This window comes from Nomascus leucogenys, unplaced genomic scaffold (genome assembly GCF_006542625.1).
Source record: "Nomascus leucogenys isolate Asia unplaced genomic scaffold, Asia_NLE_v1 Super-Scaffold_241, whole genome shotgun sequence".
Classification (NCBI taxonomy): Eukaryota; Metazoa; Chordata; class Mammalia; order Primates; family Hylobatidae; genus Nomascus; species Nomascus leucogenys.
The window spans coordinates 1,935,586-1,962,195 of record NW_022095767.1 but is presented as its reverse complement, the minus strand read 5'-3'; the positions used below and the strand labels follow the sequence as shown (position 1 = coordinate 1,962,195).

General features: G+C 52.2%; 2 protein-coding genes across 2 annotated transcripts in view; one reads left to right on the top strand and one right to left on the bottom strand.

Annotated features, from left to right (window-relative positions):
• Window positions 1-6,320, bottom strand: part of VAV1 (vav guanine nucleotide exchange factor 1) — an 82,655-nt gene extending 76,335 nt beyond the window's left edge. Inside the window, exon 1 of the mRNA XM_030807814.1 lies at window positions 5,996-6,320. Within this exon, the coding sequence (XP_030663674.1) occupies window positions 5,996-6,199 (204 nt within the window). The 5' untranslated portion in view covers window positions 6,200-6,320. The remainder of the gene's footprint in view (window positions 1-5,995) is intronic.
• A 4,932-nt stretch (window positions 6,321-11,252) lies between these two features.
• SH2D3A (SH2 domain containing 3A) lies at window positions 11,253-26,442 on the top strand. The gene is made up of 10 exons (XM_003282035.2): window positions 11,253-11,454; window positions 14,991-15,127; window positions 17,790-18,139; window positions 18,972-19,048; window positions 23,286-23,770; window positions 23,870-23,985; window positions 24,176-24,350; window positions 24,438-24,549; window positions 24,960-25,145; window positions 25,847-26,442. Exons 2-10 carry the CDS (start codon window positions 15,059-15,061, stop codon window positions 26,005-26,007), a joined length of 1,731 nt encoding a protein of 576 aa, XP_003282083.2. The 5' UTR covers window positions 11,253-11,454; window positions 14,991-15,058; the 3' UTR covers window positions 26,008-26,442.
• Window positions 26,443-26,610: the final 168 nt, after the last annotated feature.

Genomic DNA, 26,610 nt, shown 5'->3' with positions numbered 1-26,610 from the left:
TTTCCTGTTATGGGAGGATGAAGATAAGAACCTCTATTCTGGCCGGGTGCAGTGGCTCATGCCTGTAATCCCAGCACTTTGGAAAGCCAAGGCGGGAGGAATTGCTTGAGGCCAGGAGTTCAAGACCAGCCTGGGCATCATAGCAAAACCCCATCTCTACAAAAAATAAAAAATTAGCCAGGTATTGCTGGTGCACACCCGTAGTCCCAGCTACTCGGGAGGCTGAGGCAGGAGGACTGCTTGAGCCCAAGAGTTTGAGGCTGCAGTGAGCTGTGATCATACCACTGCTCTCCAGCCTGGCCAACAGAGCAAAACTCTGTCTCTTAAGAAAAAAAAAAAAAAAAAAGTAGAGACAGGGTCTCAGTATGTTACCAGGCTTTGAACTCCTGAACTCAAGCAATTCTCTCACCTCAGCCTCCCAAAGTGCTGGGATTACAGGCATGAGCCACCACACCCAGGCAAAATAGGGTTTTGTTTTGTTTTGTTTTTTTGAGACAAAGTCTCTCTCTGTTGCCCAGGCTGGAATGCAGTGGTGCCATCACAGCTCACTGCAGCCCAGGCTTAAGTGATCCTCCCCACTTATCCTCTCAGGTAGCTGGGACCACAGGCGTGAGCCACCACCCAGCCTTAAAAGGTGCCATTTTTATCTATGTTTCACAGATGGAGAAACTAAAGCTCAGAGAGGTGAAACCAGGAAGTGGTGGTACCAGAATTTGAACCCAGGTGTGGCTCTCCTAAGCCACCACCCAACCCACTCCCCAGTCCACCCCCTACTCTAACTGTCCCACCCTCTCCCCACTATTCACTGGGGCTGGGGACCTTAACATCATCTTGGCCCCAGCAGCTGCCCACATCCTAGGTCTAACCAGCTCCCATGTCCTGGTGGATCTTTCCAACAATCTATTCTTTCCTCTCCAGTCTCTTGGCCTTCAAGTTCCATCTCTGCAGCCCAGATTTTGGATTTCAAGAGCACAGTGGTGGCTGGGCGTGGTGGCTTATGCCTGTAATCCTAGCACTTTGGGAGGCCGAGGCATGTAGGTCACTTGAGGTCAGGAGTTTGAGACCAGCCTGGCCAACGTGCTGAAACCCCGTCTCTACTAAAAATACAGAAATTAGCCAGGCATTGTGGCACGCATCTGTAGCCCCAGCTACTCAGGAGGCTGAGACAGGAGAATCACTTGAACCCGGAAGGAGGAGGTTGCAGTGAGCCAAGATCATGCCGCTGCACTCCAGCCTGGGCAACAGAAATTAGCCAGGCGTGGTGGCAGGCGCCTGTAATCCCAGCTACTCAGGAGGCTGATGCAAGAGAATTGCTTGAACCTGGGAGGTGGAGGCTGCAGTGAGTTGGGACAGTGCCACTGCACTCCATCCTGGGAGACAGCAAGGCTCTGTCTCATTTAAAAAAAAAAAATTCGTAATTGAGAGTTGGGTGTCTTGGTATAGCTGTGGCTTCTTATGATGGTATCATTCTCTCCCTGGGCCTCAAATCTCAAGGGGACCAGCCGCTTGGAGATTCATCCAACTGACCTCCTGCACCATTCCTACCAGCTGGGCCAGTCGCTGCCCTGAACGTACAGGCACTGACTGGCTCCTACCTCAGGGCCTTTGCACTGCCAGTACCCACTGTCTGGGACACCATTTCACCAGATCCACATGGTTCATTCCTTAATTTTCCCCAGGTCTCTGCTCCAATGTCACCTTACTACTAGCCCTCCTCGTCAAAGTGCCTCCCGCATACCCTGTTCCACTTTGTTTTCTCCAGATGAGTACACACGACCTCCTGATGACTTACACATTGTCTTATTTCCTCACTGTCAGCCTCCCCCACTAGAATGCAGGCTCCTCAACAACAGGGGCTTTTGTGTGTGTGTGTGCTATTCTCACTGTCCCCAGCACCAAGAACAGGGCCCCCTGGCAGACCTTGTCATTGTTGGATGGATGGATGGGTGGGTGGATGGATGGATGGATAGATGGATGGTTAAACAGATAAGTGGATGGATGGGTAGATGGATGGATAGATGAGTAGATGGGTGGATGAGTGGATGGATGGATGGGGTGTGTGGGTGGATGGATGGATGGATGGATGGATGGATGGATGGATGGATGAGTAGATGGATGGATGGGTCGGTGGGCGGGTGGATGATAGAGAGATGAATGGATGGGCCGGGCGTAGTGGCTCACACCTGTAATCCCAGCACTTTGGAAGGCTGAGGTGAGCGGATCACAAGGTCAGGAGTTCAAGACCAGCCTGGCCAATATGTTGAAACCCCATCTCTACTAAAAATATAAAATTAGCTGGGCATGGTGGCGGGTGCCTGTAGTCCCAGCTACTCGGGAGGCTGAGGCAGGAGAATTGCCTGAACCTAGGAAGCAGAGGCTGCAATGAGCCAAGATCATGCCCCTGCACTCCAGCCTGGGTGACAGAGTGAGACTCCATAAAAATAAATAAATAAATAAATAAATAAATAAATAAATAAATAAGAAAGATAGATTAGTGGATGGATGGATCCATGGGTAGATGGGTGGGTGGGTGGGTGGATGGGTGGATAGATGGATGGAAAAGTAGATGGATGGATAGATTGATAGATGGATAAATCAGTGGATGGATGGATGGGTGGATGGATGAGTGGATGGACGGATGAGTGGGTGAATGAGTGGGTGGTTGGATGGATGGATGGATGGATGGATGGATGGATAGATGAGTGGATGGATGAATGGATGGATGGTGGATGGGTGGATGGATGGATGAATGGATGGATGGATGGGTGGATGGATGGATGAATGGATGGATGAGTGGATGGATGGATGGATGGATGGATGGATGATGGATGGATGGATGATGATGGATGGATGGATGGATGATGATGGATGGATGAATGGATGGCAGATGGATGGATGGATGGATGGATGGATGGATAAATGGATGGATGGATGGGCAGATGGATGGATAATTGGAGGGATAGATGAGTGGATGAATGAGTGGGTGGGTGGACGAATGGATGGATCAATATGTTCTTTCCACCCTCTTCCCAAGAAACAACTGAGAAAAAAGAGGACTCTGAAGAGAAATGACAGAAACTGGGAAGAATTCTCATTCCAGCCTGCACACCTTTATTTATGCCATTTCCTCCACAGAAGCACCATTCCTTTTTCCCTCTACCCTTTCACATCCCATGGGGCATTCACAGCTCTAGCTTCAATCTTTGGACAGTTAGGCACCCAGAAACCCAGAGATGTTGTTCCTGTGGCAGCTTCCTCTGGCTTCTTGTCGAGACCTTTTACCTTCCCTCACACGTCCCCACTACATACCAGACACAGGGCCGAGCTTCAAAGGGCAACAAAATGGGTAGGGGCAGGAATGTGCCCCCTCCCAGAGGGAAAGGGTCTGGGTACACCCCTGCCCAGCCTGCAGCCTGATACAGCTGGGCACAGGAAGCCAGAACAATGAGAAAAACTCCTATTTACTCTTCAAAACCCCAGCACAAATGTCCCCTCTTGCATAAAGCCTGACCCCACCTGGGTTCCCATTGTTCCCTGTTACAGAGGATTAGGACTGTATGTGGAGTGCAGCTGCTCTCCCAGGGATTAGCATCATGCACCCTCACCCTTCATCCAAAAACTAGCTTTAGCTAAGACACACACAGGAATGGAAGTTCATCCTTAAGTCTATCCACTTTCCCATTAGCTGCTATTGAAGCATCACAGAGACCTTGACTCCCTGCCAGGTCTAACAGATGGGGCCTAACAGATCCCATGACTTCTTCCTCATGCCCTAGAAACCAGAAGATTAAGCAAATGTAGGCAAAGCTGGGATGGGCTGTGGCCGGAGGATGGATGCTTAGGTTGGTACGGGGAGCGCCTTCTCCTTTCGGGAAGCCCTGTCCCAGCTGAGGACGGTGTAAGCCCCTGGCACTGAAGAAACAGAAGGGCCAGGCGAGGTGGCTCATGCCTGTAATCCTAGCATTTCGAGAGGCCGAGGTGGGCAGATCACCTGAGGTCAGGAGTTCAAGGCCAGCTTGGTCAACATGGCAAAACCCCATCTCTACTAGAAATACAAAAAAAAAAAAAAAATTAGGCAGGCATGTTGACGTGTGCCTGTAGTCCGAGCTACTAGGAAGGCTGGGGCAGGAGAACGGCTTGAATGCGGGAAGTGGAGGTTGCAGTGAGCCAAGATTGCACCACCACATTCCAGCCTGGGTGACAGAGCAAGACTCCGTCTCAAAAAATAAAACATAAAATAAAAAAAAAATAAAAAAAAACAGAAGGAGCGGCCGGGCGCGGTGGCTCACACCTGTAATCCCAGCACTTTGGAAGGCTGAGGTGGGTGGATCATTTGAGGTCAGGAGTTCAAGACTAGCATGGCCAACATGGTGAAACCCTGTCTCTATTAAAAATACAAAAATTAGCCGGGTGTGGTGGTGTACGCCTGTAATCCCAGCTACTCAGGAGGCTGAAGCAGGATAATTGCTTGATCCTGAGAGGCTAAGGTTGCAGTGAGCTGAGACCGCACCACTGCACTCCAGCCTGGGTGACAGAGTGAGACCCTGTCTTTAAAGAAAAAAAAAAGGCCGGGCACAGTGGCTCACACCTGTAATCCCAGGACTTTGGGAGGCTGTGGCGGGCGGATCACAAGGTCAGGAGATTGAGACCATCCTGGCTAATACGGTGAAACCCCGTCTCTACTAAAAATACAAAAAAAAAAAAAAAAAAATAGCCGGGCATGGTGGCGGGCACCTGTACTCCCAGCTACTCGGGAGGCTGAGGAAGGAGAATGGCATGAACCTGGGAGGTGGAGCTTGCAGTGAGCCGAGATCGCGCCACTGCACTCCAGCCTGGGCGACAGAGTGAGACTTCATCTCAAAAAAAATAAAGTTAAATAAAATAAAATAAACAGAAGGAGTAAAGGCCCATGGATCTCTTCCACCAATGGCCCTGCCCCTGAAAACCACCCCCCAGGAACCCCCATGGGCCCATCTCCATTAACTTATCCTCCCAGCTCCTCATCTGCAGGGCCAGCCTGAGGACCAGATGGGAGCTGTCCCCTCAGACCTCAGGGCAGGACTGTGTCCCCCAGGCCCCAGGATAAGGCTGTATCTCCTTTCATCCCAGAGGAGATGGGACTCCACCAGCCCTGCCCCGTCCCCCGTTCCCACCCAGCAGCCCTGGGGAACCAGACAAGATGCTACAGAAACATAATGCAGCCACATCACACGCCCACCCAACCACATTCAAATAGGGATTTGAATATATTTCCTGAGCCAGCCTCATACAGCCACAGTCAAATCTGCCACCACCCCTCCAGCCTGGGCCCCTGCAGAAATCCCTGCCGAGAAAATGCAGCTCTTCCAAGAACCAAGACCTCAGGACCCACTCTCTGAGCCCAGGACTGGGCCCTGCCTTACTATCTCCTCTGAGATGGATACAGGGAGGAAGCTCAGATCCCAGGGGCTGCAGCCCCCCACCTGCCCCATGCTGCCCCAGGCCCAGGCAGGAAGCCAAGGGGAAGGAAGATGTAAGGGGAAGGAAGGGGCCCAGGGCCCGGGAGGAGGAGACACATGTGGGGGAAGATGTTGGCGGAGGCTCCTCCCCCACATCCAGACTCTGGGGGTCAAAGGAGTCCAAAGCCTCAGGTAACCCAATGGCCACCCTGGGGGTTCTGGGGAGCTCCCCCGAGACCTCTGGTTGGTCCCATTTGGGGGCATGAACCACAGTAGAGGCAGCCTGGGGCTTAAGAGAGTTAACCCCTAGTTTGCCAGTTCTCAGCCCAGATGCGGGCCAACTCAGGGCCCGTGAACCCACACAGGGGGCCTGTTAAGGTTGGGGAGGCCACCCCAGAATCTCAGATTGTGACCACCCCCTGGGCCAGCCCTGGACCTGTAAGCATATTCCCTCTCCTTTGCAGGCCCAGAGGTGGAGCACGTCAACCCCTCGACTGTCAGCCCCGGGGAGGACCCCCGTCTCCAACCCTCAGCACACCTGCCCATGGAGGGCTCACCTGGGACATCTGGGGGCGCAGGTTGACCTCACGCAGGTTGATGGCATGGGGTAGCAGGTTGTTAAGCAGCTGACACAGAAGGACACCATCCCGGAGGGCCTGGGCCAGTTCACACACCTGAGCCCCATCCCAGGTCACGCGGTGGCTGGGCGGCAGCACCCGGCACTGGATGAGCCAGTGAGTGCATTGGCGCCACAGCTCCATGGCTGCCGCCTGCCCAGGGCCAGCCGTGCACCCTCGCGGCCTCCACCACCCACCCGCCCGCACGCCTGCCCTGCTCGCCTGTGGAGCGACAGCTAGTGCTACCACTTCCTCTTCTTTGCCTGTAACTGTCGCCCTGAGAGGGGGTGGAGGAGGAGGAGCCATGGGGCGGCGGGGAGCTGGGGGAGCACCTGCAGCCCAGCCCCACCCCGCGCCTTCCATGCAGAATCTGACATCTCTTTCTTCCGCCCACTCGACACAGGCCTGGGCACGGGGAGTTGGGGGGCTGGGGAAGTCAGGCCAGCTAGACTATGAGATGGGTGAGCTTCCTCCATATGCAGACAGTGGCAGTGACACTCTGAAATATACCCAGAATTCACCCACTTCTCACCCCCTCCTCTGTCTGGTCCAGCCCCATCATCACTCAGCTGGTCTCCTGGCTCCAGCCCCCATCCCCCACAGTCTGTCCTCCCTGCAGCCACCACCAGAGGTTGCCTGTGAGCATCTGAGTCAGGGCACACCCCTCTTCTGCCCACAACTCTCTATGGCTCCCACTTTCCTCCAGGGACAAGCCCAAGTCCTCCCCAAGGCCCACAAAACCCTGCTTGAATTGCCCAGTTCCCTCCCTGCCCTCCCCCCTCCCTCTCTCCCCCTCTTCACTGTGCTCCCGCCACATAGGCCTCTTCACTCTTCCTCCAACATGCCAGGAACATACAGCCTTGCCCCAGGGCCTTTGCACGGGCTGTGTCCTCCACCTTAAGCAACTTCATGGCTAGCTCCCTCACCCCTACAGGTCTTTGCTCAAATGCTACCTTCTCATGAGGTCTTCCTAAACCCCCTGATTTCAAATCACAGCCTTTTCCACATTCCATCAGCCCTACCCACTTCCCTAGGTTAAGCTCTGATCTTCGTCCAACAAATCTGATTTTTTTATAGTTATTTTTTTCCTTCCTTCCTTTCTCTCCCTCCCTTCATTCCTTCCTTGCTTGCTTCCTTCCTTCCTTCCTTTCTTTCTCTTTCTCTCTCTCTTTTTCTTTCTTCTTTCTTTCCTTTTTCTCTTTCTCTCTGTTTCTTTCTTTCTTTCTTCTTTTGAGATGGAGTTTCACTCTCATTGCCCAGGCTAGAGTGCAGTGGTGTGATCAGCTCACCACAACCTCTGCTCCTGGGTTCAAGCAATTCTCCTGTCTCAGCTTCCCAAGCAGCTGAGATTACAGGCATGCATCACCACGCCCAGCTAATTTTGTATTTTTAGTAGAGATGGAGTTTCTCCATGTTGGTCAGGCTGGTCTCAAACTCCTGACCTCAGGTGATCCACCCGCCTCAGCCTCTCAAAGTGCTGGAATTACAGGCATGAGCCATCGCGCCTGGCTTTTTTTGTTTGTTTGTTTGGTTTGTTTTGTTTGTTTGACAGGGTCTCATTCTGTCCCCCAGGCTGGGGTGCAGTGGCATGATCTAGGCTCACTGCAAGCTCCGCCTCCCAGGTTCTCCCCCACCTCAGCCTCCCAGGCAGCTGGGATTACTGGCGCCTGCCACCATGCCCAGGTAATTTTTGTATTTTCACAGAGACAGGGTTTCAGCATGTTGGCCAGGCTAGTCTCAAACTCGTGACCTCAAGCGATCTGCCTGCCTTGGTCTTCCAAAGTGCTGGGATTACGGGCTTGAGTCACTGTGCCCAGCCTCTTTCTTCTGTCACCCAGGCTGGAGCTCAGCGGCATGATCATAGCTTACTGCAGCCTCAAGCTCCTGGGCTCAAGTGATCCTCCCGCCTCAGCCCCCAAGTAGCTGGAACTACAGGCTTGTGCCACCGTGCCTGGCTAATTTTAAGTTTCTTTGCAGAGAGGGGCTCTTACTATGTTGCCCAGGCTAGTCTTGAACTCCTGGCCTCAAGCAATCCTCCCACCTTGGCTTCCCAAAGCACTGGGATTACAGATGTGGCCCACGGTGCCTGGTCATCCTTGTTACTTTATTGTCTATTCAGGAATTTGTGTCTCTTTGGTTCACTACTGACCCTCCCTTATGCAGCACCTGGCACGTATGCATGCCCCATAAATACCTGTTGAATGAATAAATAATTGAAAGCTCTATTGACTGCACCTGACGTTTATCCCAAATCCATCCCTTTATCCCCATGTCCATGGCCACCACCCAAATTCAAGCCACCATCATTCCTCTCCTTATAGACTGCAATAGTGTCTTTTTTTTGTCTTGCTCTGTTGACCAGGCTGGAGTGCAGTGGCGCATCTGGGCTCATTGCAACCTCCGCTTCCCAGGTTCAAGCGATTCTCCTGCCTCAGCCTCCCGAGTAGCTGGGATTATAGGTGTCACCACGCGCGGGTAAATTTTTGTATTTTCAGTAGAGACAGGGTTTCACCATGTTGCCCAGGCTGGTCTCAAACTCCTGGCCTCAAGTGGTCCACCTGCCTCAGCCTCCCAAAGTGCTGGGATTACAGGCGTGAGCCACCGCGCCAGGCCCAATAGTGTCTTTCATTAACTCATTCAACAAACATTTACTGGCTTCCCAGCCATTACCTTATCATTAGCTGAAATCATCTTCATGAGATTAGGTCTCTCTGACCCCACCCCTAGCTTTCACCCCAGTAGAGTGTAAGCAGGGCCCTCCCCCTCCACCTAACACGTGGCCCTCGTCATGGAGTTTCTTTTTAAATTGTCATTATTATTATTATTATTCTTAGGAGACAGAGTTTCACTCTGGTTGCCCAGGCTAGAGTGCAATGGTGCAATCTCTGCTCACAGCAACCTCCGCCTCCCAGGTTCAAGTGCTTCTCCTTCCTCAGCCTCCCTAGTAGCTGGGATTACAGGTGCATGCCACCACACCCAGCTAATCTGCTCACAGCAACCTCCGCCTCCCAAGTTTAAGTGATTCTCCTTCCTCAGCCTCCCCAGTAGCTGGGATTACAGGTGCATGCCACCACATCCAGCTAATTTTGTATTTAGTAGAGACAGGGTTTCACTATGTTGGTCAGGCTGGTCTGGAACTCCTGACCTCAGGTGATCTGCCCACCTCGGCCTCCCAAAGTGCTGGGCCCCCTTTTTAAATTATTATAACCACGAGGAGGCGCTAGACCCCTTCCCTGGACAGGCCCCTACCCTCTGACTGTACCAGTACTAGACTGGTGGGGGATAAGGAAGAAACTTCCTTCCGCTCTTGACCCGGGAGTCTCTTTCACATCTGCCAGGGCCGGTGGGGGGAGCCCAGTCTGGAAATTCCCTGCTTTGCAACCTACAGGCATCAAAACTTTTCATCTCCAAGCATCCTTGGCCCTCTAGGCCTCAATTTCCTCATCTGTAAAATGGTAGGTGAGTAACTTTCACCGCAAAGCAGCATCTTGGGGAAAGTGGGCCTGCGAAGATTGAAAGGGAGGCAGACAGGATAAAGCTCCAGAGCTGCGGGTTTGAATTTCTCCTCTACCACTTACAAGCCAGGTTAACTTGGGCAAATGGTTTAGTTGCCCTGTGCCTCAGTTTCTCCATCTGGAAAATGGAAGTGATGAAAATACTACCTACCATCCTTACAGGGTGGTCTGTTTGAAAATTAAAATAGAGGCCTCATGCCTGTAACCCCAGCACTTTGGGAGGCCGAGGCAGGTGGATCACATGAGGTCAGGAGTTTGAGACCAGTCTGGCCAACATGGTGAAACCCCGTCTCTACTAAAAATACAAAAATTAGCCTGCAATCCCAGCTACTTGGGAGTCTGCAGCAGGAGAATCGCTTAAACCCGGGAGGTGGAGGTTGCAGTGGGCTGAGACTGCTGCCACTGCACTCCAGTCTGGGCAACGAGAGTGAAACTCCATCTCAAAAAATATAAAATAAAATAAAATAAAAAATAAAATAAAATAAAATAAAATATAAAATAAAATAAAATAAAATAAATAAAATAAAGAAATGAAATTAAAATAAAATAAAATAAAATAAAATAAAGGCAAGTTGACAGAACAGCCCTTGTGTACAGTAAGTGCTCAATAAATGTTAGCTGCTGCTACTGCTTTTAAGACTGTGGTTACTGGGGCCAAGCACAGTGGCTCATGCTTGTAATCTCAGCGCTCTGGGAGGCCAAGGCAGGAAGATCGCATGAGCCCAGGAGTTCCAGAGCCTAGGCAGCATAGTAAGACCCCATCTCTACAAAAAATAAAATAAAATCAGCTGGGCGTGGTGGTGTGCACCTTTAGGCTCAGCTGCTTGGAAGGCTGAAGCGGGAGGATAGCTTGAGCCCAGGAGGTTGCGGCTACAGTGAGCTATGATCACGCCGCTGCACTCCGGCCTGGGCAATATAGCAAGACCCTGTCTCTACAAGACAAGACTGATGTTAATATGAGGAACTCATGAATAAACGTGGCCAAAGTGTCCTCTGTCTTGCTCTAGGTCCCTGTCACCTTTTCTCTTGTTCGTCTCCAGGCATCACGATGGAAGTCCTCCCCACCCTTCCTCCCACCTGGGAAACCACTTGAATGATTTGCCTTCCACCTCCCCCAAAGTCCCGCCCCGCTCCAGCGTGCTGTCACTGAAGGAAGCTGTCGCGTTTTCCCGGACGTCTCTCCACAAAACCCGCCACCAAATGGGGCTTCTTTCCGGAAAATCCGGGAGGGCGGTCTGGAGGAAGCGCACCCCTCCTTACGTCACAGCTGCCGCAGCTACCCCAGCCTGGCGTAACAGCCCGAGGGAGTTGCCCTGCCCTGACCCGGAGCCTTGGCGGGGAGGGGAGAGAGACACCCCACCCCACCCCGCCCTGGTACCAAAGGGCCCTGGGTGCCTGGGGCCGCCCGGGTGGAAGGGAGGGGCAAGGTTCTAAGGGGCGGGAACGTTGGGATGAAATTTGTTCTATTTCCCTAAGGAACGGGGCTAAGAAGGAGGTGGTTGCGGGTGGGCGTAGTCACTCGGCGATGGGCGTGGCTATGTGCAAGGGGGAGGGCCATTGGCAGGAAAGGATGCGCGGTGCTCCCCTAGTGGGCAGGGTCTATGGAGAAAGCGATGCGATGCAAAAGAGGGCGTGGCTAGTAGCAAAAAAATTGTTTTAAGGGGGCGGAGCAAGGGCCTGGGAAGTTAGTTTGAGGCGGGGCCCGCAGGGGGCGGGGTCTGAAGGAGGCGTGGTCAGGTAACTGGGCTGGGTTCCCACTAGGTGTGGTCTGGGAAGTCTGGGGCGGTGGCAAGGTGGAGGGCGGGGGTGACAGCAGCCCGGAGCCGCAAAGCCTCAGCTTCCGCCTGGACCCAGCCTCGTGGGAGCCCCGCGGGTCCTGCCCAGGTGAGTGGAGCCCCGGGGCAGATCCAGAACCCGGATTATTGGGATGGGGAGTCCTCTCTTTCCAGGTGGGGCCACCGGCTCGCAGGGAGGATCTGGGGTAGAAGAGGTCGCCTCGCGAATGAGTGGGTCGCTGTGCGTTACGCGTGTCGGTGTGCCCGGGCTTACCTGGGCGTGCCTCTCTAAGTGTATTTCCTGTGCAGCACAGAAAGCCATTGTTTCCATTTCTGCCTGAGTGATCCTTTTAAACGGCGAATCAGTTCGGGCCCCTCCTTCACTTAAAACCCTTGGGCCATAGAGATTAAAATTCAAAGTCCACCAGTTTCTGCCTGGTCTCTCCTCCTGATCTCTCTAACCTCGTTTCCCTCCTATCTACTCCTTGCTCATCGTATTCCGGCTACACCAGCCGCCTTGATGATGTAAAATATAAAAAGCAAGTGCATCTCAGCTCCAGGCCTTTGCCCTTACTGTACCCCTCATCCGGGCGACTCCTCCAAATCTTTGCCTAACTGCCTCCTTCTGTACTGAGGTCTCAGTTCCAATGTCACTTTAGAGGAGAGGCTGTCCTGTCCAGCCTCCTCTATCACATCTCCCTGGCTTGTCACTTTCATTGATAACTCTTAGAAATGGTCTGTCTTCTCCATTCATCTTGTGCTTGTTTGCAGTCTGTCTTGCCCAGCCTACTGCAAGCTCTGGAGGGCAGGGCGGTGCCGGGCTTTAGTCTCCTTAGTCACTGTATCTCTAGGTCCTAGAACAGAGCCTGGTGCACAGCAAGTGCTCCAGCAATGTTCGACCAATGTCAAAAGCGAGTCCTGCATACATCTGTATTTGTGTTGCCTGTACTGGTGGTTCCCACTCTCCACGTCCTCCCCACACGTGGACACATGTTTATGATCCAACTGGAACATGAATAATCCCCTCTCTCCTCTCCCTACGCTTGGTCTGATTCCTGATTCTGCCCCCTTCTTCTCTTCCGTGCCCACATAAATGATCCCAAAGGACTCAGAGGCAGGAGGATGACTTAGTTGGCCTTTGGCTGACCTATGGCCACCCTGTGTCCCCAAACTAACCAGAACCTTGCTATTTACTCAACTTCACTCTCACTAAGGGAGACACAAGACAGGAACTTGGGGCCGAGGCTAGCCCTGGTCCAGGTGACAAACAGGAAGCGCACAGGCATTCCAAAGACACACCTGGCTTCAGGTATGCGGCACTGGCAGCTGGCTCCCTGCCCAGCGCTCCTCCCCTAAAGCCACCTAGGGCTGGTCTGGGAACTTCCTGCTGACTCAGGAGGCAGGAATTTCTCTGCAGACCCTACCAGAAGACTTTGCAGGGCTGCGGGGAGAGCTTGCAGGAGAGTAAGAAGCAGATTTTCTTCTTCTGGACCATCCAGAGAAATCTCCCCAACCAGACACCTGAGACACACTGGCCCTGAGGCCTGTGAGATTATCAGGAAACTACCAAAATGTCTGAGATCTAAATTCGATCATCATGATAACCAAATGTATGGGCTCCGAAATAGAAGGATCTGCAAAGGCAACATTGCTGTTTGCTGACATTGCTACAAAATGTGACCTTTTAAAAATCTTAACCCTGGGGTTACATTTTTTTTTTTTTTTTTTTTTTTGAGACGGAGTCTTGCTCCGTCACCCAGGCTGGAGTGCAGTGGTGTGATCTTGGCTTACTGCAGGGTCTGCCTCCCGGGTTCAAGCGATTCTCTCGCCCCAGCCTCCGGAGTAGCTGGGACTGGCGAATTTTTGTATATTTAGTAGAGACGGGGTTTCACTGTGTTGACCAGGCTGGTCTCAAACTCCTGACCTCAGATAATCCACCTGCCTCTGCCTCCCAAAGTGCTAGGATTACAAGAGTGAACCACTGTGCCTGGCCCCCAGCGTTGCTTCTAAAGCAAAAAATAGGGGTTAGACTTGCACCTATCCAGAGAACCTCTGAGTGTGCGCATAGGTTGCCGAGAAGCCATGGATGTTTGTAAGTTAAATTCCCCCTGACTGGGATGTTTTTTCACCCAGAGAGTCACCTCGCACACTCCCCAGAATTCCTTCCAGACTTTACTCAATGAGACCTTCCCTGGCCACATGATCAAAAATGTTCACCCGGCCTGGGCAACATGGCAAGACCCAATCTCTACATATATATATTTAAAAATTAGCCAGGCACGGCCAGATGCAGTGGCTCATGCTGGTAATCCCAGTGCTCTGGGAGGCTGAAGCGGGTGGATCACCTGAGGTCAGGTGTTCAAGACCAGCCTGGCCAACATGGAGAAACCCCATCTCTATTAAAAATATTTGAAAAATTAGCCGGGCGTGGTGACACACACCTGTAGCCCCAGCTACTCAGGAGGCTGAGGCACGAGAATTGCTTGAACCCAGGAGGTGGAAGTTGCAATGAACTGAGATCATGCCACTGCACTCCAGCCTGGGCAACAGAGTGAGACTCGGTCTCAAAGAAAAAAAAAAAAATTAGCTGGGTACAGTGGCCCATGCTCATAGTCCCAGCTACTCAGAAGGATGAGGTGGGAGGATCACTTGAGGCCCAGGAGGTCAAGGCTGCCATGAGCTGTGATTGCACCACTGCACTCCAGCCTGGGTAATAAAGCAAGACCCTGTCTCAAAAAAAAAAAAAAAAAAAGAGTGTTCACCCCAGCACCTGTACTTTCATTATATCCCATCCACGGTTTAGTTTTTTTGTCTAGCACTCACTCATGTACGCCATCATCTAGTTCTTTTCGGAGGTGCTGCTCCCCAGTAGAATGTCAGCTTCCAAGGACAGAGATTTCTATCTGTTTTGTTCAATGCTATGTCTCCAGGGCCTAGAACAGAGCCTGGGACCCCATAAGGTGCTGAATAAATAGGGGTCCAGTGAATTCATTAATTACATTTCTGCAAGATGGGGTGGCATGATGTTATCTTCAGTCATTTTTTTTTTCTTCAATTGCATTATATTTGGAACAGGCATGATGGTGACATCTGTAATCCCAACTACTTGGGAGGCTGAGGCTAGAGGATTCCTTGAGCCCAGGAATTCAAGGCTAAAGTGTGCTATGATCATACCTGTGAATAGCACTGCACTCCAGCCTGGGCAACACATGAGACCTCTCTCTTTACATGTAAAAAAAACAAGTCTGGGTGCAGTGGCTCATGCCTGTAATCCCAGCACTTTGGGAGGCTGAGGCAGGTGGATCACCTGAGGTCAGGAGTTCAAGACCAGCCTGACCAATATGATGAAACCCCATCTCTACTAAAAATACAAAAAAAGAAAAAAATTAGCTGGGTGTGGTGGTGCACGCCTGTAATCCCAGCTACTTGGGAGGCTGAGGCAGGAGAATCGCTTGAACCTGGGAGGCAGAGGTTGCAGTGAGCCAAGATTGCACCATTGCACTCCAGCCTGGGTGATAGAATGAGACTGTCTCAAAAAAAAAAAAAAAAAAAAGATTTGACGGAGCTGTCTCCAAAATTAAGAAGAGGATAGAAGGAGCTGACCCAGACATTCAAGAAGAAGGGCTAATTATTCCCATTTTACAGATGTGGAAGACTGAGGCCTGTTGAAAGTGCAGAGCTCAGCCCTGGCACCTTCTGTCCCCAAGAGCTCCATGCAGGTGCCACAGGATGGAGAAGACCTTGCTGGCCAACCCTGGTACCACGGCCTCCTGTCCCGCCAGGTACCACCCACAGCAGGCCCTCAGCACCGTCTGGTGGGGAGCCTCTCCCACCCTTGCTGAGGACTCCTGGGTCCCTGAATGAGGGACTTAGTGCCAAGGTCTATTGGGACAGGTGGCAGAGGGCTGGGGACTGTCTTGAAGGTTGGCTGGCTGGGGACTGTCACTATATTTAAATGATCACTTTCTTTGGGATGATGAGATTGGTGATGGAGCTTAAGGAGAGTCCTAATGCCCCCAAACTACTCTTGGCTCTGGCTGTCTCTCCCTCTGAACTCCATCTACCTCCTGGTATTTCCCTCTAAATGTGAGGCTCCCAAGCCAGGCACGGTGGCTCACGCCTGTAATCCCAACAGTTTGAGAGGCTGAGGCGGGCAGATCACTTGAAGTCAGGAGTTCAAGACCAGCCTGGCCTACATGGTGAAACCCCATCTCTACTAAAAATACAAAAATTAGCTGGATGTGGTGGTATGCGCCTGTAGTCCTAGCTACTTGGGAGGCTGAGGCAGGAGAATCTCTTGAACCCGGGAGGCAGAGTTTGTAGTGAGCCAAAATTGTGCCACTGCACTCCAGACTGGGTAACAGAGCGAGACTCTGTCAAAAACATAAATAAATAAACAAACAAACAAATCTGAGGCTCCCACCTCCATCTGAAACTCAGTTGTCACCCCCAAAAATTCTGGGACCCTGAGCATCTCATGAAATCATGAGAGGCAGTAGAGCTTAATAGTTAAAATCCCATAATCTAGACCCAGACACCCTAGGTTCGAATCCAAACCCTACAACTTATATTGTGTGTGACCTTCGGCAGGATATTTGACCTCTCTGGGCCTCAGTCTCCCCATCTTTAACATAGGGATAGCAAGCCAGGCATGTTGGCTCATGCCTGTAATCCCAGCACTTGGGGAGGCTGAGGCAGGAGGATCACTTGAGGCCAGGAGTTCCAAACCAGTCTGGGCAACATAGCAGAAATCTGTCTCTACAAAAAAAAAAAAAGAAAAAGCAAAAATTAGCCAGGCATGGGTGGCATGTACCTGTTGTCCCAACTACTCAGGAGGCTGAGATGGGAGGATTGCTTAAGCCCAGGAGGTCAAGGCTGTAAGTGAGCCATGATTGCTCCACTGCACTCAGCCTGGACCATCGAGAGAGACCTTGACTCAAAAAAAAAAAAAAAAAGGCCGAAAGAAAAAAACGGACCAAGCACGGTGACTCATGCCTGTAATCCCAGCACTTTGGGAGGCCGAGGTGGTTAGGTCACCTGAGGTCAGGAGTTCGAGACCAGCCTGACCTATATGATGAAACCCCATCTCTACTAAAAATACAAAAAATTAGCCGGGCATGGTGGCACGTGCCTGTAATCCCAGCTACTTGGGAGGCTGAGACAGGAGAATCACTTGAACCCGGGAGGCGGAGGTTGCAGCGAGCCGAGATCGTGCCATTGCACTCCAGCCTGGGCAACAAGAGTGAAACTCCGTCTCAAAGAACAAAAAAAAAAAAAAAAAAAGGTATAATAATACCTACCACCCTTGTTACAGGAATTACAGGAGTTAATACCCTTTACATTCAAAGCAGTGCTTGACATACAGTAAGGGCTACACACGTGTGTCTGCTACATCTATTATTCAGTCCCCAGACCCCACATTCAGCTCTACTTTGCCTCTCTCTGGGGTCCTGGCCCTTCTACCTCCCCAAGCCTTTTTTTTTTGAGACATGATCTCACTCTGTCACCCATGCTGGAGTGTGATGGCTCCATCTCGGCTCACTGCAACCTCTGCCTCCTGGGTTCAAGCGATTCTCCCACCTCAGCCTCCTGAGTAGCTGGAATGACAGGTGCACATCACCACGCCCAGCTAATTTTTATATTTTTTGGTAGAGACAGGGTTTTGCCATGTTGCCCAGGCTGGTCTCAAACTCCTGATCTCAAGTGATCGGCCTACCTCAGCCTCCCAAAGTGCTGGGATTACAGGTGTGAGCCACTGTGCCCCACCCTTCCTACCCTATTTTGACACCAGCCACCACAGCTGGCATAAGACTGCTTGCAAATGTTTATAAAAGAGGGGGCCCCAATCTGGAAGCATCCAGCTAATGGCTTCTCTTGAAGCCACATTTGTGTAACAAGCCCAGTGCATTTACCAAATTAGATGTTGCATTGGTCAGCATCAGCTAGTGGCTGTAACAAACATTCCCAAGATATCACCAGCTAAACACAGTCAACATGTTAATGTCATAGTCCAAGGTGGTTGAGAAGCGGAGATGCAAAGCTCCATAAATCAATCGGGAGCCAAGTGCATCTTGTAGCTCTGTCATCCCTCTGGGCTTTGGGGGATATCAGCTGACAGCTAGGGGACACAACCTATAAGATTGTGCAGCAGGGTTTTATGGGCCAGGTCTGGATATTTCCCATAGCCCTTCTACCCCACATCCCATTGGCCAGTTCTCATCACATGACAACCCTAGCTGCAAGGGAGCCTGGGAAATATAGTCTACTTAGGTGCCAAGATAAAGGGGGACAGAACTTAGTGTGAAAGTTCCCAGTCTTTGCCTGCCACAGAAGTTTCACTGGGGTAGCTGTTCTTGGGTGGTGGGGGCGATGGTTGGGGGAGCCACCATAACCACTGCTCTGGACTCATTCCTAATTCCCCTGCCCCCTGACCTCCATCCATAGAAGGCTGAAGCTCTTCTTCAGCAAGATGGTGACTTCCTGGTTCGTGCCTCTGGGTCCCGTGGGGGCCACCCCGTGATCTCCTGCCGCTGGCGGGGCTCAGCCCTCCATTTTGAGGTGCTCCGTGTGGCCCTGCGTCCCCGGCCAGGCAGACCCACAGCCCTCTTTCAACTGGAGGATGAGCAATTCCCCAGCATACCCGCTCTGGTTCACAGTTATATGACAGGCAGGCGCCCACTGTCCCAGGCCACAGGGGCTGTGGTCTCCAGGCCTGTGACTTGGCAGGGGCCTCTGCGACGCAGCTTTAGCGAGGACACCCTGATGGATGGCCCAGCTCGGATACAGCCTCTCAGGTACTCACAGTCTCCCTGCCTCCTTGAGAACACCTAACACTCCCAGGGTTTTCCAACTCAATGGTTGACTTTTTTTTTTTTTTTTTTGACTGAGTCTCACTCTGTTGCCCAGGCTGGAGTGCAGTGGCATGATCTCAGCTCACTGCAACCTCCACCTCTCAGGTTCAAGCAATTCTCCTGCCTCAGCCTCCAGAGTAGCTGGGATTACAGGAGTGCACCACCATGCCCAGCTAATTTTTTTACTTTTTTATTTCTATTTTTTTCTTGAGTGGAAGTCTCACTCTGTTGCCCAGGCTGGAGTGCAATGGCACAATCTCAGCTCACTGCAACCTCCGCCTCCCGGGTTCAAGCAATTCTCCTATCTCAGCTTCCCGAGTAGCTGGGATTACAGGGGTGCACCATGCCTGGCTAATTTTTGTATTTTTAGTAGAGACAGGGTTTCACCATGTTGGCCAGGCTGGTCTCAAACTCCTGACCTCAAGTGATCCACCCGCCTCGGCCTCCCATAGTGCTGGGATTACAGGTGTGAGCCACTGCACCCGGCCTTGGTTGACTTTTGAGGCCCGAACATTCTTGGTTGTGGGGGAGGAGGTGGAGATATCCTGTGCATCGTAGGATGCTGAGCAGCATTCCTGAGCTCCATCCAACTAGATGCTACTAGTCGTGACAACTAAAGATGTCTCCACACGTTGCTAAGAGTCCCCTGGACGTAGGTCACCTTGGTTGGTTGAGACTTACTGGTACAAAGTAACTGGACACAGGGTTTTCCAGATATTGGTGGGGGACACTGCTTAGGTGGGGACTACAGGTCTCTCCCACTTCTGTCCCCCAGGGCAAGGAAGTGGAGCAACAGTCAGCCTGCAGATTTGGCACATATGGGGCAGTCAAGAGAAGACCCCGCTGGGATGGGTGAGTGTCTGCCAGAATGGCCTGTGGCTCAGGGATTGGCTCTGCCACTCACCACCTAAGAGAGCTTGGTCAGGTGCAAGAACCTCTTGGAGCCTCAATTTCTTGCTTTAGAAAATGATGACAATCACGATGACTTAAAACACGCAGGCACTTTGTGGGTGCTTAAAATGTGTGTTTACAAGGCTGAGCGCGGTGGCTCACGCCTGTAATCCCAGCACTTTGGGAGGCCAAGGCCGGTGGATCACTTGAGGTCAGGAATTCGAGACCAGCCTGGCCAACATGGTGAAACCCCATCTCCACTAAAAACGCAAAATTAGCCGAGCGTGGTGGCACGCACCTGTAATCCCAGCTACTCTGGAGGCTGCGGCAGGAGAATCGCTTGAACCTGGGAGGCGGAGGTTGCAGTGAGCCGAGATGGCACCACTGCACTCCAGACTGGATGACAGAACAAAACTCCATCTCAAAAAAAAAAAAAAAAAGTGTGTTTACAATTATTCCAAGGAGCTGTACCTGTCCTGACCACAGCTTACCTTGCTAACAACTTCTGCTACATACCCTCCTCATGCTGGTCACGCAGCCCTCCTTGCAGTTGTTCGAACCCTCAGGCTTTTATTCCCGCCTCGGGGCCTTTGCACTTTACATTTCCACCAGTGATGGGAACATTCGCATTCCCCTATTTTTTTCCTGAGTGGCTCCTCTCCATCCAGGGTAAGTTCCTCAAAGCAGTTGAGTCTGACGGTCTTACCTAAAGGAGGACTCAACTGAATGCCCCCTCATGCCCCTTTTTTCCCATCCTTCTCCCAACCCCATTCAACATGAGCCCTCTCTGCATCCCAGGCCCTGCACAGAGTGCTAGGATACATCAATGAACCAGAAAGAGACAAAGATCCCTGCCCGATGGGAGCCAACAGTCTATGGGAGGACAACAAACCATGAACCACAAAAATAAGGCAATTTTGTTTGCTTCAAGATGAAAATTAAAACACAGTAAGGCAAGGCCAGGCGCAGTGGCTCAGGCCTGTAATCCCAGCACTTTGGGAGGCCGAGGTGGGTGGATCACCTGAAGTCAGGAGTTCAAGACCAGCCTGGCCAACATGGTGAAACCCCGTCGCTACTAAAACTACAAAAATTAGCCGGGCGTGGTGGCGCATGCCTGTAATCCCAGCTACTCGGGAGGCTGAGGCATGAGAATTGCTTGAACCCAGGAGGCAGAGGTTGCAGTGAGCCGAGATCACACCACTGCACTCCAGCCTGGACAACAGAGTAAGACTCTGTCTCAAAAAAACAAAACAAAACAAAAAAAACAGTAAGGGAAGGGTGAGGTGGCTCGGGTCTGTAATCCTAGCACTTTGGGAGGCCCAGGTGGGTGGATCACTTGAGGTCAGGAGTTCGAGACCAGCCTGGCCAACATGGTGAAAACCCATCTCTACTGAAGAAAAAAACAAAAAACAAAAATTAGCCAGGTGTGGTGGCTTATGCCTGTAATCCCAGCTACTTGGGACGCTGAGGCAGGAGAATTGCTTGAACCCAGGAGGTGGAGGTTGCAGTGAGCCAAGATTGCGCCACCACACTCCAGCCTGGGCGACAGAGTGAGACTCTGTCTCAAAAAAACCAAAAAAACAAAAAACAAAAACAAAACAAAAAAACAAACAAACAAAAAAACAGAGTAAGGGAGATAGAGACTATAAAGATGGAGATGTATATTGCAATTTTATTTTATTTTTAATTATTTATTTTTGAGATAGAGTTGTGCTCTTGTTGCCCAGGATGGAGTGCAATGGCGTGATATCGGCTCACTGCAACCTCCACCTTCTGGGTTCAAGCGATTTTCCTGCCTCAGCCTCCTGAGTAGCTGGGATTACAGGCACATGCATCACACCCTGCTAATTTTGTATTTTTAGTAGAGATGGGGTTTCACGACATTGATCAGGCTGGTCTCGAACTCCTGACCTCAGGTGATCCACCCACCTCGACCTCCCAAAGTGCTGGGATTACAGGCGTGAGCCATTGTACCTGGGTAAGCAATTTTAAATAGTATTCAGGAAAGGCCCCATTGCAGAAAAAAATAAAATAAAATTGAAGGAAATGAGGGAGGTAACAAGGTGGATAACTGGGGGATAAGCAGGCAGGAAGAAGAGGCAGTGCAAAGGCTCTTGGGTCAGAACAAGAATTTAAGCTGTTCATTCAACCAAAAAATGAGTGGGCAGCTGGGTGTGGTGTTGCACGCCTGTGGTCTTAGCCACTTGGGAGGTTGAAGCAGGAGGACTCCTTGAACCCAGGAAGTCAAGGCTGCAGTGAGCCGTGATTGTACCATTGCACTCCAGCCTGGGCCACAGAGTGAGACCCTGTCTCAAATAAAAAAAAAAAAAAAAGAAGAAGAAAAGGAAGGGCTGGGTGCAGTGGCTCAAGCCTGTAATCCCAGCACTTTGGGAGGCCGAAGCAGGCGGATCACGAGGTCAAGAGATCAAGACCATCCTGGCCAACATGGTGAAACCCCGTCTCTACTAAAAATACAAAAATTAGCTGGGTGTGGTGGTGCCTGTGGTCCCAGCTACTCGGGAGGCTGAAGCAGGAGAATCACTTGAACACAGGAGGCAGAGGTTGCAAAAAGCCGAGATGGCGTGACTGCACTCCAGCCTGGTGACAGAGTGAGACTCCGTCAAGAAAGAAAAGAAAGGAAGGAAGGAAGGAAGGGAGGGAGGGAGGGAAGGAGGGACAGATGAGTGTAGCTGAAGCAGAGGGAATGAGGGGAGAGTCAGAGAGGGAGACCCTGGGGCTCAGATTGTGAGGATTTTTCAGCTACTGTGAGCACTTTGGACCTTAACTCAGAGTGAGCCAGGCACTGTTGGATGATTTCAAGTTCCTAGAAAAGAGCCTATTCAAAGGCCTGGTAAATACAGTCTCCCAAAAGTCTTAGTACAGTTTTAAGTACTAATAGTCCAGGAGGTCAACATGCCACCAACTTACAAAGGACATCATTTGAAAGTTTAGGGTGAGGGGAGGGAACTTAGAGGAGGCGTCAGTAGGTGCAGCAAACCACCATGGCACACGGATACTCAACCTCCACATTCTGCATGTGTATCTTGTTTTATTTTATTTTTTTAGAGGAAATAAAAAAAAAAGAAAAAGTTTAATAAGCTTGGTTTCTTTGACACTTATCTGAGTGTCATACCATACATAGCTTTGTGAATTTTTTATACTTTGTCTCTCTATAGATATCTATATTAATTATATATATATTTTATATAGATATATCTATGGAGAGATATAATATATATTATCACAAAAAAGTAAAATATCTATCATATATAAATGTAATTATATATAGTATATAGGGCAACATTATACATTTAATGTTAATTTTATTTAACATATACTTAATTTTAATATATATTATATATTTATATAATATAGATATCTATCTCTATAGATATGATATAGAGAGATATATCTATACTTAATTGTAGATAGATATCTTTTTTTTTTTTTTCGAGACAGGGTCTCACTCTGTCATCCAAGCTGGAGTGCAGTGTTGCAGTCATACCTCACTGCAGCCTCTGGCTCAAGTGATCCTCCCACGTCTGCCTCCCAAGACGGCTGGGCATGCCACCATGCCCAGCTAATTTTCTAACTTTTTGTAGAGACAAGATCTTGCTATGTTTGCCAGGCTGGTCTGGAATCCCTAGCCTCAAGCGATCCTCTCACCTTGGCCTCCCAAAATGCTGAGATTACAGGCGTCAGCCACCACGCTCATCCTTTTTTAAAAAAAATTTTTAATTTCTTTGGGTCACTGCTTACCATCTTTCAGTCAGAGGGGCAAAAACAAAGAATTCAAATTTAGAATGTAGTATTCAGAATTCATAGGGTCAGGCAAGGTGGCTCATGCCTGTGATCCCAGCACCTTGGGAGGACGAGGAGGGAGGATTGCTTGAGACTAGGAATTCCAGACCAGCCTGGGCAACACAGTGAGATCCCATCTCCATAAAATAAAATAAAATATTTAAAAAATAATTTACAGAACTATAGAGATGCCAAAGTTTTCCAACCATGTGTAAGCATGTAGCATTTCTACTGTCAAGGTGGTTGAAATTCAAAACTGCACCCAGATAGGTTGTTATACCCCATTATTGGAATGAGTGGATAAATCAGGTGGGTGGTAGCCGATGAAGCTCTCACCCCCGCCCATTCAGCAGTCTTCTCCGTGTATTCCCATTGACCCCTCTTGTATGACCTCTAGGAGCCTCCACCATGCCCGTATCTGCCTTGCCCCGAACGGGCAGTGACCCCGTGTTGCTGAAGGCCCCCGCTCCCCTAGGAACTGTTGCCGACAGTCTCAGGGCCTCCGATGGGCAGCTTCAAGCCAAGGCACCAACAAAGCCCCCCCGGACACCCTCCTTCGAACTGCCTGATGCCTCTGAACGTCCCCCAACGTACTGCGAGCTGGTGCCCCGAGTGCCCAGTGTCCAGGGAACATCCCCGAGGCAAAGCTGCCCAGAGCCAGAGGCCCCATGGTGGGAGGCCGAGGAGGATGAGGAGGAAGAGAATAGATGTTTTACAAGACCACAGGCTGAGATCTCTCTCTGCCCCCCTGATGCCCCCTCCTGCCTGCTGGGCCCCCAGAATCGGCCCCTGGAACCCCAAGTCCTGAATACTCTCCGTGGCCTGTTCCTGGAGCACCATCCTGGGAGCACCGCCCTTCACCTGCTATTGGTAGACTGCCAGGTGGGTCACCTTCTGGGATGCTCCTCCCCAGGCCCAGGGCAAGACCCAAACATACCTACATAATCACTCTTCACCTGACTTCCCCATTCCCTTCTGCAGGCCACAGGCCTCCTGGGAGTGACCAGGGATCAGCGGGGCAACATGGGAGTCTCATCTGGCCTGGAGCTGCTCACTCTTCCCCATGGACACCGCTTGAGGTTGGAACTGCTGGAGAGGTGAGCCAGCAGCTTGGAATCTTGGTTGGGGGAGGCCAATTCCCCCCACTTCCCAAGGTCTCCAAACAGCTCCCCACTCATGGCTCCCCAGGGAAGAAGGGAGATGGGGCAATGCCACCTCCTGTCCCCCCTCACCCCTGCATTACAAACCTCCCCACTTCCCCCAGACCCTTGCCCTCCGCCTCTGCAGGCATGAGACACTGGCGCTGGCCGGGGCGCTGGCGGTGCTGGGCTGCTCGGGGCCGCTGGAGGAGCGCGCAGCCGCACTGAGGGGCCTGGTAGAGCTGGCGCTGGCGCTGCGGCCAGGGGCGGCGGGGGACCTGCCCGGGCTGGCTGCGGTCATGGGCGCCCTGCTCATGCCCCAGGTTCGTGGGGAGCAGGGACTGGAGGAAGCTGGAGTGCGGGTTACTGGGAAGACTGGAAAGGAGGCATGCGCAGGTCTCTTCTCTCAGGTGTCCCGGTTGGAGCACACGTGGCGCCAGCTCCGAAGGAGCCACACGGAGGCTGCGCTGGCCTTTGAGCAGGAGCTAAAGCCGCTGATGCGGGCTCTGGACGAGGGCGCTGGTGAGTGAAGGTCTGGGGCTTGGCATCCCTGGGGGCCCAGACCAAATTTAACAGGACTCAATCTAGTCCTATGCCCAGTCCCTGCATCTGTTCTAGGCCCGGTCCCTTCACCATAGGCCCCGCCCTCCACATGAGGGTTGGTCCTGGCCCTTTCCCTAGGCCCCGCCCTCCACACGAGACTTGTTCCTAGGCCACGCCCCCACCAGCCTTTGTCCCCGCCCCTTTCCCTAGGCCACGCCCCTTCGCCATAGACCCCCGCCCTCCATACGGGGCGTCTGGTCCTGGCCCCTTTCCACAGACCCCGCTGTCGCTCAGTCCTAAGCCCCGCCCCTGCATTTGTCCTAGGTTCCACCTCCGCGCTATGCCCCATCTACAGCCCCAAACCCTGATCAGACCCTCCACCTCCGCAGGACCTTGCGACCCCGGCGAGGTGGCGCTGCCGCACGTGGCGCCCATGGTGCGCCTGCTGGAGGGCGAGGAAGTCGCGGGGCCGCTGGACGAGAGCTGTGAGCGGTTGTTGCGCACCCTGCACGGGGCTCGTCACATGGCCCGGGACGCACCCAAATTCCGCAAGGTGGCAGCCCAGCGCCTGCGAGGTGAGCGTTCCCTCTGCGCTGGACTGCAGACTTCAGAGCACCCTGCAAGTTCTAACCGGATCCCCCAAACCCAGCCTGTCCCAGGAGGGGAGCCTCTCGCCACGCCTCCCGGAGCCCCACCCAAACTGGGATGGCTACACTCCAGGAAGGTTCTCACCCCAAGCAAACGCTGCATCCAGCGGTGTTGATAGGAACAGGGCCTTCCACCTCAAAACGGGCTGCCCTGCCCCCAGAGCCACCTCCGCGGGTCCCCACTCCCCCTTCCCACCTAAGACGATCCCGCCCCCCAGGGATCTCGATCCCCAAGAACGCCCTGCTCCCTCCAAAACGACTCCTCCCTCTTATCCTAGGGCAGCCCACCCGGCAAGATCCCCCACCTTCCCCGACAACCTGGGATCCCGTCCCCGGGGCAGCCCCACGTCCAGCCACAGCCCCTAAGGCGGGACCCCCAGGATCTGGCACCTGGAACAGGCCGCCCCCTTGCACTGCAGTAGAGCCCCTCAGGCACCCCACCCCCATTCCTGCAGAGAGCTGGAAGCCCCCTCCCCTCTGACCCCGCCTAGTCATCCCGCAGGTGGGGCAGGTCCCTCCCGGGCCCCTGTTGGGTCAAAGTCCTCTGGGGAAAGGAAGGTGCGGGGAGGTTGGGAGGGGCAAGGCGGGCGCCTGGGCCCAGCCCCCAGCCCACCTGACCTTGCTTCCAGGATTCCGGCCTAACCCGGAGCTGAGGGAGGCCCTGACCACCGACTTCGTGCGGAGGCTGCTCTGGGGTAGCCGGGGCGCGGGAGCTCCGCGCGCTGAACGCTTTGAGAAGTTCCAGCGCGTCCTCGGCGTCCTGTCGCAGCGCCTGGAGCCTGACCGCTGAGAGCGCAGATACCCTTCTTCACACCCGGGACCCCCAGGTTTTTGCGAACCCCAGAAGAGACCAAAGAAGTAGTCCCAGGCTCCTCACACCTCAGGTGGAATCCTGCCCTGTGCCTCACAGAAGAGGTGGGGAGCGCAGTCAGGGTCATCTGGGTCATGGTGAACATGTGACCTGCAGATCTGGCATCAGAGGCCAGAGTTCGAATGTGACTCCACCTCTTAAAAGCCGTGATTTCTAGCAGATGACTTCACCTCTCTGTGTCTGCCTTTAACAAAATCATAGCCGTACAGCAGCTCAGGCCCATAATCTCAGCACCTTGGGAGGCCGAGGCGGAAGGAAGGCTTGAGGCCAGGAGTTCAAGACCAGCCAGGGCAACATGGTGAGACCTCATCTCTACAAAAACTGAAAAATAAAAAACTTTTAAAAAATGTAAAAGTTGAGGCTGTGTACTTTCTAAGAATTGTGGCCGGGAATGAGACAGCAGGTGGAGAATGCCTGGCACACAGTAGGTCTTCAATAAGTGCTACCCATTCTCAGAAGCTGCAGTGCATTCAGAAGGGATGAAACTTGGTGTCCTGGCCAGGCGCGGTGGCTCACGCCCAT

Coding starts and splice junctions, on each gene's coding strand:
- SH2D3A (XM_003282035.2), top strand. CDS start 15,059: ATGCAGGTGCCACAGGATGGAGAAGACCTTGCTGGCCAACCCTGGTAC. Junction 24,351..24,437: donor GCGCCCTGCTCATGCCCCAG/GTTCGTGGGGAG, acceptor CTCTTCTCTCAG/GTGTCCCGGTTGGAGCACAC. Junction 25,146..25,846: donor GGCAGCCCAGCGCCTGCGAG/GTGAGCGTTCCC, acceptor CCTTGCTTCCAG/GATTCCGGCCTAACCCGGAG.